This window comes from Xenopus laevis, chromosome 7L (genome assembly GCF_017654675.1).
Source record: "Xenopus laevis strain J_2021 chromosome 7L, Xenopus_laevis_v10.1, whole genome shotgun sequence".
NCBI classification, from domain to species: Eukaryota; Metazoa; Chordata; class Amphibia; order Anura; family Pipidae; genus Xenopus; species Xenopus laevis.
In genome coordinates this window covers 36,188,079-36,200,715 of record NC_054383.1, presented here as the reverse complement: position 1 = coordinate 36,200,715, position 12,637 = coordinate 36,188,079, and the positions used below count along the sequence as shown (strand labels likewise).

Here is a 12,637-nt window from a genome sequence, read left to right as displayed (position 1 = left end):
TCAATGAATGCCTTAGGATAAAACTTTAACAGCTCTTAGCAGTATGAATGGTTCCCAAAATATCTGTCAAAGGGGAAAAAAATCACAAATTCAACATTAATACATTAAAATGCTGTTTTTCTTGGTCATGGCAAAAGCTCTAATGTGCTGGGGGTAGGAGGATGATTGCCTTCATAACAAGATCACTATCCAAAACAGAAATGTGATTTTTGACAGTGGATTCATGCTAGTCAGTACAGCATATCTAGGAGATGCTTTGAAAGCTTAACTGCTGCAGCTCAGCCTACAGAGGGAATATTAACCAATAAATATATGCAGATCATTTACCTGCACATGACAGTCAACGGGAACTGTTTATTTTCTATTTATTCTGCCTTAAAGGGGTTGTTTGCCTTCTAGTTATATTATTATATTATATTATAGAATGGCTAATTCTAAACACCTTTTCAATTGACCTTTATTTTTTCTTCTTAATGGGTTTTGAATTATTTGCCTTATTCTGACTCTTTTTGGCTTTCAAAAGGGGGTCACTGACACTATCTAAAAACAAATGCTGTGTAAGGCTTCACATTTATTGTTACTGGTACTTTTTATTATTAATCAGGGTCTCTCCTATTCATATTCCCGTCTCTTATTCAAATAAGTGCATAGTTGCTAGGGTAATTTGGTCCCTAGCAACCATATTGCAAATTAGAAAGTTGCTGAATAAAAAGCTAAATAACTCAAAAACTACAAATAATAAAAAATGAAAACCAATAGCAAATTGAATATACCGTATATACTTGAGTATAAGCCGACCTGAGTATAAGCAGAGGTACCTAATTTTACCTACGAAAACTGGGAAAACTTATTGACTCTAGTATAAGCCTAGACACGACTACAGCCCTGTCTCCCAGCAGCGCACATTCTGCCAAAGCGACCCCCCCAGCGATCAACCGGACTTCTTTGCAAAGTTGATGGTGACAGAGAATTGCTAAACGGATAACTGTGTGCATTGTCCCACTGTCCCACTACCATGTGCAGAGTGTGCTGTTTGATATTGCCATCACTGTTAATCTTTCGTATAACCAACAGAGGGCGCTGTGTGATATTGCAGTCACTGTTATTCTTCCATATAACCAACAGATGGCGCTGTGTGATATTGTAGTCACTGTTATTCTTTCATATAACCAACAGAGGGTGCTGTGTGATATTGCAGTCACTGTTATTCTTTCATATAACCAACAGAGGGTGCACTGTTATTCTTTCATATAACCAACAGAGGGTGCTGTGTGATATTGCAGTCACTGTTAATCTTTCATATAACCAACAGAGGGTACACTGTTATTCTTTCATACAACCAACAGATGGCGCTGTGTGATATTGCAGTCACTGTTATTCTTTCATATAACCAACAGATGGCGCTGTGTGATATTGCAGTCACTGTTATTCTTTCATATAACCAACAGATGGCGCTGTGTGATATTGCAGTCACTGTTATTCTTTCATATAACCAACAGAGGGCGCACTGTTATTCTTTCATATAACCAACAGAGGGCATTTTGGGATATTGCAGTCTCTCCCCAAGTGTACTGTTGGAATAGGAATGATTAAAAGTGACTGCAATCTCAGCTACTCGGGTCTGGTACCGCTGACCCGAGTATAAGCCGAGGTAGACTTTTTCAGCACATTTTGGATGCTGAAAAACTCGGCTTATACTCGGGTATATACAATAACTCTTTATATCATACTAAAAGTTAGGGATTCACTGAATCCTCTCTTTTGGATTCGGCAGAACCCCTGAATCCTTCGCGAAACATTCGTTCGGATACCGAACCAAATCCATATGCAAATTAGGGGTGGGAAGGGGAAACTATTTTTTACGTTCTTGTTTTAGTCATGCAATTTCCCTCCCTGACCCTAAATTGCATATGCAAATTAGGATTTGGTTCGGCCGGGCAGAAGGATTCTAATACAGGTATGGGATCCAATATCTGGAAACCCATTATCAAGAAAGCTCCAAATTAAGGGAAAACATCACCCATAGACTCCATATTAATCAAATAATTCACACTTTCAAAAACAATGTCATTTTTCTCTGAAAAAATCAGACCGTACCTTATCTGTACATTATCTCAAATAATATATAATTAATCCTAATCGGAAGCAAAACAATCCCATTGGGTTTATTGCGTTTTTAAATGATTTTTAGTAGGCTTAAAGTGTGGAGATCAAAACTATGGAAAGATCCTATATTTGGAAAACCCCAGGTCCAGAGCATTCTGGATAACAGGTTCCATACCTGTATAGTATCTCAGGAAATGAATATTGTTTGAACACCCGTTTTCTCTTGTTGTGTTATCCACTACTGCTGGTTTCCCAGGGTGTATCAGTCTAATAATCACTCCTTCTACAGGACAAACTAGTGATGGTATAAACACAGGTCGTGGTGGTGGGCTATGGACTTTAGATAATACTCTATATTTCAAACAATGCAAATATCTAACTGCTAAGGGGGAAGTTTCACTAACTGTTTTGAAAAAAAAAAAAAAAAAGAAAAGCTCTGCCTAAACAAGCAGTAGGAAAGTTGCACCTCAAAAGTACAAAGTGCATATATTTCCCTTTAAAGGGGTGGTTCTCCTTTAAAGGAGAAGGAAATTGGTGGTGATTGTATGTACTTACCTGAAACCCCTGGCCGGTGCTCCTATCAGCAGAAAACGGCACCGGCCCGGGGTTCTTCCAGCGTGCACCACAAATCGATCCTCTTCCGGCTTCTTCTTTCTTCTCGCGGCTGCGCAAGCGCAGTAGAGCAAGAAGCCGAACTTGAACTAGAAAAGTAGGCTATTTCGTTCTTCTGTGTATGCGCTTGCCCCGGGAAATTTGAAGAAGCCGGAAAAGGATCGATCCGTTGTGCTCGCTGGAAGAACCCCGGGCCGGTGCAGTTTTCTGCTGATAGAAGAACCTGCCAGGGGTTTCAGGTAAGTACATACAATTACTTGGGGGTGCCTAACATTTGGCACCCCCAAGTGGAAGAAGGCTTTCCTTCTCCTTTAAGGTAACTTTTATTATGTTATAGAAAGACAATTCTAAGCAACTTTTCAATTGGTTTTCATTATTTTTTTTTTTTATATAGTTTTATAGTTATTTGCCTTTTTCTTCTGACTGTTTGCAGCTTTCAAGTGAGTGTCGCTGTTACTCCCTCTGTAAGGCTACAAATGTATTGTTATTGCTGCTTTTTATTACTGATCCTTATATTCAGGCCTCTTCTATTCATATTCCAGTCTCTTATTCAAATCAATGCATGGTTGCATCTTAAGATGCAAATTGAAGGAACTGTTGAATAAAAAGCTAAATAACTTTTGAGTTTTTGAGTTTTGAGTTTTTTGGCTTTTTATTCAGCATCTCTCCAGTTTGCAATATTAGCAATATGTTTGCTAGGGTCCAAATTACCCTAGCAACCTTGCACTGATATCCATAAGAGACTGGAATATGAATAGGAGAGGCTTGAATAGAAAGATGAGAATCAGTGACCTCCATTTGAAAGTTGTAAACAATGAGAAGAAGGCAAATCATTTCAAAACAATAAAACAGAAATAATAGAAGCCAATTGAAAAGTTACTTAGAATTAGTCATTCTATAATATACTAGAAGTTAATCTGAAGGTAAAGCATCCCTATAAAACATCTTGCTAAACATGTAATGTGTTAATAACTGAACTGTCACACTGTTTCTGGCATTTTACTTTTTGCATGCCCTTCATTGTCATTTATATGCAGACAACAAAAGTAAATTAATCCTTTGTGATTTAGAGTACCGGTACTACTCATCTAAATTAGGTTGTCTATAATATAAATCTGTAGGCTCAATGGGTGAAAAACAGAACATACCTGTAATCCTTGGGATCTAATCTGATGGCTTCACTGAACAGTTCTATTGCTTTGGTGTCGTTTCCTTCTTCCACACATGAATACCGAGTTCTAAAAAGAGAAAAACACAATAAATGGAAATTAAAAAACAGTCAAAGCTTCAACTGATGTACTTAGGCAGCAGAAATACCTCACCCTATTTGCAAGAAGTCAAAATATTAAATAAATAAAAAACTATAACTCCCCTAAGGGTAAGGCCAGACGAGGAGATTCGGGGAGATTTTGAAGCCTGGCGACTTATCACCATGTCTTTTGCGCGACTATTTCCCCGAACTGCCTCAGCGTCTTTTCCCCATAGGCTACAGCGCAAAATCGCCTGCGCTAATGCACACGCGGTGATGCGTTTTCAATAGTCGCCCAAAGTTGCCTCTGATTTTGCGCTGTAGCCTATGGGGAAAAGACGCTGAGGTAGTTCGGGGAGAAAGTCGCGCAAAAGACGTGGCGATAAGTCGCCAGGCGACAAAATCTCCCCGAATCTCCTCGTCTGGCCTTACCCTAAGGGTCTGGCCCAGGTGACAAATCTCCTCTTCTTCATGCGGCTAATCTTCGGAATACTACTAATTCCTCTTGATAAATAGACTGAAAAATTTCAAACATACAAGGATTGTTTATTAAATTATAACATGCGAAGAAAAGAAGAAAAGAAGGAACCTTGTTTTAGTAGTTTGATATTTTTAATTTGCCACCCCCGCTTGACAACAATTGACAGTGATATTTGTATGAAATCTCAAAAAAAACATTTATCACCTTCACTTTTTGGTTTATCACTTCTCAATAACTATATGAATTATCTTTAAGACTCGATTAATAATGAATTAAAACACCTTCACATCCATGTCAATCAATTAATGGCTATAATGAATTAAAGTGATTAATTATAAAGTGCAAGTGCCTTTCTTATTAAAAAACTTAATTGATTTAAATAAATTACTCTATAATTAATTATTTCCCTCCAATCGTAATCCACTCTATGCCAATTTCTTAAATTCCAAAATTAATTCTGTGCTCCACAACAGTCAAGATGCCATTACTTTAATGTAAAATAATCTTATTAATAATTGGTTAAACCTAAAATGAACTTGTCAAAGTGCTAGTGCTTCCAGGTGTTAGTATTAATCCAACTCCATTTCTTATCCCTTGAAATTCATAAATTAATAAAGTGACCCATGCCAATAAGTTAATATAATTGATTTAAAATTGAGTTCATATATTTGACCAACGAAATTAGAAATAAATAGCAGGTGGAGTTGCTCCCATAGAACCTAACTCAATTTTTTCCTAGTCAATGGGAGCACCACAAAGCGGGAGAAAGGCAGAAACTGGAGGGCTGCAGTCTCAAATTTTAAATCTTTCCTATCTTAGATGGAAGCGGCTATAATATACTATAAAACCGCAAACCCCCCAGTCATTCGAATGGAAAATAGAATTAGAGAAAGTAAAAGAAAATTTGTGCGCTAAAAAATTGCTTTAGCAATATCCGATCACTCTCCAAGGAGTGTATTTAAAAAAAGAGATAAGAGTCAAGTTTGCCCTGACAATTGTTTCGCCAATAGGATTGCCTTTTGAGAAAGCTATTGGCGACTAATCTCCCCTATCTGCCTTCCGCCGGCTAAAATGTAAATCACCTGGGGGCAGGTCAAAGTTCTTGTCTTTAGTGTCCTATCCTCCCGAAAGGTTAATTTAACCCTCCAGTGCCTGTGTCCCCCTGAGATGAGAGAGTAATCCCGTGTTGCAGTCGTTCCAGCTGACATCACTGAACTGTTTCGCGCACGCACACATTGGATTTTCGCTGCTAATTGTCTGAAATCAGGGGAATGCTTAAGAGTGACGAGGGATGGTGTCCAAAATCTAGTAACTACCAATAAAATGGGGGAGGGGGTGTTGACAGCTCTGTCTTTGATGATGCTGCACAATTGGGCAGAACTATAAAGAACTCCTCTCTATGAATGCTGTGGGGACTTAGCAGATATAGCAGTTCATTATATTTTTACAAAACATGCCATAACCCAATGTTTAAGTGGGTTCTGAAATGATTTTACTGCAGGGTATAATAATATGATGTTTATATCTGTACTGCTGGGATACTAGTGACTGTACTGTTGAGGCACTGTGGGCTCTACCTCTGTATTGCTATGACTACACTTCAGGCTCAGCATTTCCACTGCTGGGACATTCTGAGCTCCGAATACTTACTATTTAAATATTGTGTATTTTATAGTTACATTTCTGGGATATAATTTTATGATTTTTTTACATACTATACTGGTAGAATACATTTGTGATATATGAAGCAAACTTTTGTCAGTACAGGATCCATTATCCAGAAAGCTCTGAATAACAGAAAGGCTGTCTCTGTTACACTCATATAATTCTCGGTAGTAACAAACTGGTACCTTATAGTCAATCCCATCAAAGATTTAATAAATCCCAATTGGATGCAACTATCCCATTGGATTTCATTGTTTAAATGATTTTTATTATTCATTTTTGCTTTGATTTGTTGGGGGAATCTCATTACAATTTTCCTTTTATTATTACAATTATTTTGTTGCAATCTGGTCTAAAGATTTGACCCTAAGAAAGTAGAAAACAGGGTCAGGGTGTTTTCCAACACGTTTAAATGTCAGTATTCGTAACTAATGTGCTCACTGTACAGTTTATTTTATACACATTCATATATTTGCCCAGGGGATTCACCCCATATCCGTGCAAAGGCCTCATACTACTGGGGACATTGTTTTATTACAGTCCATTGTCTCCTTGACTGGAGAAGAACAAGAGAAAACTTCTGTTTATAATAAAAAGGTCTTGTCTCACTTGGTGTCCCCTGTCGCAAGCGAATTGTAATCAGAAACCAACCCCGCGCTGTCGAAACCCAACTTGTTTATGGAAAGAGGCCACAGTTTACGCAGCAAGCAGCCTCTCTCAACATGGCTGTCAGATTCCGACGCACTTATAACCAATCATCGGCGACTTCCAATGCCGGCAGCAGCCTATCAGCTATAGGCTCTTTGTGAACTTTTAAAAGAAAAGGCCAATGACTGCTCCCGGTAGGCGTGGCCTGGTCGTTCTCCCTTCAAGATAGGTGGGCTTGTTGGAGCTTGCCTGTGTGCCTGGTACAGGAGCCGCGTTCCTGTCGGAGAGGCACAAGGGAAGGGACTGGGTGCTGAGAGGAGGAAGGGAACACAGCGGCAAGATGACTCTTTTGCTGTCACAGGTCGTTCCCAGCAGCGCCTCTGGCAGCGTAGAGTCCCCGGTGAGTAAAGGAAACAATAAGAGTGAGATATGGTGGGCAGGTGGCTGTCACATTCCTGTACAGTAGCAGTGGGCAACCCCTTGTGAACCTTGTTGTGCTACAGCTGCAACTCTGAGTGCCCTTTCCCAATAGGGGATGTAGGAAGTTGTAGTTTTTCCAAAGACAAGTCTGTCTTCCTCTGCCGTCACTTCATCCTGTTTTCCTTTTGCCTTTTTTTCTGTTTTTTATTAAAGTTGACATGAAGTGATAGTTACCAGTATAGAGGGCAAGGGGGCACTTACCTTTGTGTGGCCATGTGACTTGAGCAAATACAATGGTGCTGGTTACTTGCTAGCTGACTGACTTCTAAATATGTATTATTATTGAAATACAAATATATATTTGCGTTTTATTGCTGTGCTGATCATTATTGTTCAGCCGGATGCTTTCCACTTGTTTTACAATGTGCCTCCCTTTAACTCTTTCTATTAAGCACTTTCTGTAAGTTACAATCTTAATATTTACATGTATAACTTGTTATTCAAGAAGGGCAAAACAAGTGCAGTGATTGGCATCTGTGCCCTGAGGGTTATTTTCCTTTTTTAAAAATTTTTATTTTTCATAATGCTTTATCTCTTTAGCATTTGTAGGGCAAGGCCAGACGTGGCGTTTTTGCGGCGTTTTTAAAAAAGCACGTCAGTACGTCTATTGACACCTTCAGCTCTAAAGAAGTATGCGGAAACAGCGCGTGCCAGTGTGTGTCTATTGCTAACACCTTCAGCACACAGGCAGCAGTATAGACAAGTGGCAGATCATTTCACTAATGTGCCTTAATATTACTGCTATGGGATTCCTGATCTCACTGTGCTGGGGGGCCTCATTATTATTAATTTCATGACGGAGGCTGAGGGCCGGTGTAAATTTGAAAACGGCCCGCACTTTGGACATGCCTGCTTTAAATAAAATTAATCAAAATGATGTACTGAAAAAAATACAAATTATTTGAAAGCCTTTAGGTCCCCTTTTTCTCAGTCCAGTATATTTTTTCCTTCCTCGTAGCTGGTGAGGCCTGCAGGTGTCTGTATATGTTTAAGAGTGAATGTGTGTTCAGATCTACATGTCATCGTGCAAGGACAGCATGTTTGGATCTGCGTGTGTCTGTATATTGTTTTAGAGACCATTGGTCTTTGTGTGGTTTACTGGGTCTGCAAGTTGGAACAAAAAGAATCCATTGTATAATAGCACTGCAGCTCTTCACTTATAATGACCTGTGACGTGAGCTTGCTCATAAGTATCTAGCCATAGAATATTGTGCCCCAATGCATTATTCTGCTGTTTCCAAGTAACTGCCCTGATAATGGAGAATCCTGCGCTGGATAATGAGGCTCAGTGTCTGCAAATACTACTAATTAATGTACTGAATAAAGCCGAATTGCTCCCCCTTGGATTCAATGGTTATTCAGTAGGAAGCCCCATATCGGAACAGGTAGAGCTCCCCTCCGCATATTTTTGGGTGAAGGTCATCTATTGCAACATGGGCAGAAGCCTGGCTAGGTCAGTTGTGTGTGATTGGATGTTGATCTGAAGCTGGCCATATACACACACATCTGTTTTGGCACAAATCAGGCTAATCCAATTAGTCATCCATCCCCATACACACCAATTTGCCTGTGTGTGGGCAGCAATACTAATTGGGAATGTGTTTAGCTGCTCACAGCATTGGCAGACAATCAGTCATCAATGTGCCTTTGCCAGTTTTACACAATTCTTTTCAATTCTTTCATCATTGTTTAGGCATTTGGGAACAGTATGTTATCACATTGGTGACTTTCCCTGTGAGCATGCACTGTGTTGTGTATGAGGGGAGGATTTTCAGGTGCGGGGATACCCGCGGGTCTGCGGAGTTGCAGGTCTCATCTAAATTTCTTATCTTAATTATTTTATGTAATATTGTCTATATTTTACTCCTTTGAAAGTTTTACAAAACTTGTTTCTGTCCCGCCCACTTTCGATGACATCACTTCCGGTTTGCAGCACCATCACTTCCTGTTTGATGGTGGTCGAGGGTTCCGGATAAGGCAGTTGTGGGTCGGGTAGTGGATCAAAGTGGGTAAATATCCGGGTTTGGGTTGTGGTGTTGGGTCCGGGTCTTAGAAATTGGTTCCGCGCAGGACTCTACACTAAGCAGGGTCTGCTTCTTCTACAGTTACTTTTTCAGCCGGAAACAAACACTTCATTAATATTGTTTTAGAATTGGATAAGATTGCAGAATGTTTGTATTTCAGGTAAAGGAAAGGACCACTATGGCAATGGAGATCGCTAAATTCAACATAGAGCAAAACAGCTTGTGGATTCCTGCAGGTAAGTGGTAAAAAATGTATCAACTGAGAACAGTTTACAGGGTCGGCGACCCCCCCATAGCTGCTTTGGAAGGTGGAAAATGAAACTTTACACTTCAATATTAGAAAGACAATCACACATAGAAAATTAAGTAATTGGAAAAAGTCTTTATTTCTGGAAATTATCTGAAACCAACTGAACTGAAAAAAGTGATGGATGGTAAACAACCCCTTTAAAGGAGAAAGTGTAAATCAATGGGGGGCACAAATGTTTGACAACCCCCCCGTAATTGTGGTGCTTGTAAAAGGTGGCTGTAACCAGGCAGATTTAAGCTGCTGATTCAGGTCCTTTAGACGGCTAGTTGATGCGGACCTTGTCCTCTCGGCACCTATTCCCTTCGTTGTAATCTGATTATTTGGCCCTAAGGCCGAGCAGTCGTATTAGCCTGATATCGCCCTGCCTTTGGTGGGCATATTGGGGAAATATCTTATAATGTATGGCCACCTTAAGACCGGTGTAGTTTTCTGCTAAAAGGAGCACCAGCCTGGGGAATCAGGTAAGTGATTACAATCACTGGGGGGTGCCGTACATTTGCCTAGCCCCCCCCCTCAGTGATTTACACTTTTTTTCCCCTTTGAGATCCAGTCTCTGTATGTAATAGCCATTTATCTAAGATATATGTCCATTGACTCATAATCAATTAAAAAGTCCAAATTATATTTGAATAACATATTAAGAATAGTACATACTGACCCCGCATGACCCACCTTGCGCTTTTCGTAGCATCCTGTAATTTATCATAGGTGCTAATTAGGTGCAGTCTCTGTGTCTAGTATGCTGGGGATAATCATACATCTCTTTTTCTCAGAGCAGGTTCTGTGCCACCAACAACTGCATTATGCCAAGAAGCTTTATGATTCTGCTTTTCATCCGGACACCGGGGACAAAATTAATCTGATTGGAAGAATGTCTTTCCAATTCCCTGGCGGAATGGCCATTACAGGGTGCATGCTTCAGTTCTACAGGTACAGGCCACAAATTAGGACACCCAATGTTTTTGCTACAGGTTGCTTTTAACCTACTGGTAGAAAACAGGTGAGCATGTTAAAGGGGTGGTTCACCTTTATGTTTACTTTTAGTATGTGATTGAATGGTTAAATCTAAGCAATTTTTCAATTGGCCACTTTTTTTCTTTTTTTACAAGTTTTTAACTATTTGCCTTTCTTCTGACTCTTAACAGTTTTCAAATAGGGGTTACTGACCCCATCTAAAATCAAATGCTCTGTAAGGCTACAAATGTATTGTTATTGCTACTTTATATTACTCATCTTTCTATTCAGACCCTCTCCTATTAATATTCCAGTCTGTTATTCAAATCAATGCATGGTTGCTAAGGTAAATCAGAACCTAGTAACCAGATTACTGAAATTGTAAACTGGAGATCTGATGAGTAAAAAGCTAAATAACTCAAAAAGCAATAAATAATAAAAAATGAAAACCAATTGCAAATTGTCTCACAATGTCGCTCTCAAACTAAAAGTTAATTTAAAGGTGAACAACCCCATTAATCAGGTGCTACACCCTAGTGAGAATAACCCAAGGGTGACAGCAAGGTAATTTGTTTTCAGTAAACTCTTTTACCATAATTATACCTCTCTGGCCTAATTGCTTTAATTCTATTCAGAGATGACTGTTGTTGGCATGCTTCATGTTGCTGAACTAGACCTGCCCATAATACAGACCTGCACATAATACAGACTTGCACCTGGTTCCTCTGGGCATCTTGTGTTCATATGGGAGTGGTTGTATATTTTTGTTGTGCAGTGGTGTCTGCCTGTAAACATAATAAACGTAAATATAAGCTCTTAAATTCCTTGCTTGCTCTGGGTGGGCTAATTTTCAAGTGGGTATTTGTGCAGTGGGATGTGTTACTTGCGTTCACTGGGAGGTGACATTACCCTGAAAAGAAATGAAACAATATCATTGTTTTGTTTGTCTTGAGAAGTGAACATCCTGGTAACCTCGTGGCTTGATTTACCAGAAAGGCAACAGTCTTGTTATATTTTGACATTTAACTCAGTGCAGGAAGTAGTGAGGTTTCTAAATATTTATTTAAAAAAAATAGTGCACACAATACCATAAGGTAACTGAAACAAATATAATTTATGGAACCTTAAAATCATTTAATATATTTATATTTTTATAGTATTATTGTGGATTGCAGTTTGATTGCACAGTCTGTCTTTATCTTAGCGTTAAATTACTCCATGTCTAAACAATAACACATAAAACACTTGCAGTTGGAGGGGAATGGGTAGGAAGCTTGGAGCAGACTGCAATGAGGAATGGGTAGGAAGCTTGGATTATACTGGAATATGGAATGGGTAGGAAGCTTGGATTATACTGAGATAAGGAATGGATAGGAATCTTGGATTAGACTGGAATGAGGAATGGGTAGGAAGCTTGGCTTAGAATGGAATATGGAATGGGTAGGAAGCGTGGAGCCGACAGGTATGAGGAATGGGTAGGAAGTTTAAATCACATCTGGGTTAGTATGGTTCTTGATATGCTAGAATGTGGCCCGTCTGGTTTATCCTTTAGCTGTTGGCACTACAGTGATCCTGCCTATAATAAAGATCCATAAGTAATAGTGATATTATGCAACGCACATATACTTTTGTTTGCACAAGGGCAGGGTATGGGGTTGACTATACTTTTAATAAGGGCAAAATACATTTCTAATAATGGAAATGGTTTTTCCATGAAATAGCAATGTCATATTTAATGTAGTCATCTATTTAATCTGCACCCTGCTCAGGTGTAATACTTAAAGTTAGTAGAACCTTTCTACCTTGTGCTTTCAATTAGCTTGTCTATTGCCATTATAACTTTGTTTTTTGGATTTCGTTTGTCAGAACTGATCCGGCGGTGGTGTTTTGGCAGTGGGTCAACCAGTCGTTCAATGCTTTGGTGAACTATACAAACAGAAATGCAGCGTCTCCAATCACTCTCACGTAAGTGTTACTGCTGTGCGTAGAAACAACAAAGCAACACAATGATTCTGAGAGTAATACAGGTATGGGACCTGTTATCCAGATTGCTCAGTACCTGGGGGTTTCCAGATAATGGATCATTCTGTAATTTGGATCTTCATATT

The 12,637-nt window shown here is 39.3% G+C and overlaps 1 protein-coding gene across 1 annotated transcript; it reads left to right on the top strand.

Annotated features, from left to right (window-relative positions):
- The first annotated feature begins 6,505 nt into the window (after window positions 1-6,505).
- On the top strand, window positions 6,506-12,610 carry LOC121395389 (sideroflexin-2-like). Its single transcript, XM_041568780.1, has 4 exons — window positions 6,506-7,161; window positions 9,426-9,501; window positions 10,349-10,505; window positions 12,396-12,610. The coding sequence occupies exons 1-4, from the start codon at window positions 7,102-7,104 to the stop codon at window positions 12,496-12,498; spliced, it is 396 nt and encodes a 131-aa protein (XP_041424714.1). The 5' UTR covers window positions 6,506-7,101; the 3' UTR covers window positions 12,499-12,610.
- The last annotated feature ends 27 nt before the right edge of the window (window positions 12,611-12,637 follow it).

Excerpts from the sequence above, each read along its gene's own strand:
- LOC121395389 (XM_041568780.1), top strand. The coding sequence starts at position 7,102 with ATGACTCTTTTGCTGTCACAGGTCGTTCCCAGCAGCGCCTCTGGCAGC. Across the intron at positions 7,162-9,425 it reads CTGGCAGCGTAGAGTCCCCG|GTAAAGGAAAGGACCACTAT; the intron begins GTGAGTAAAGGA and ends TTTGTATTTCAG. Across the intron at positions 10,506-12,395 it reads TGCATGCTTCAGTTCTACAG|AACTGATCCGGCGGTGGTGT; the intron begins GTACAGGCCACA and ends TTCGTTTGTCAG.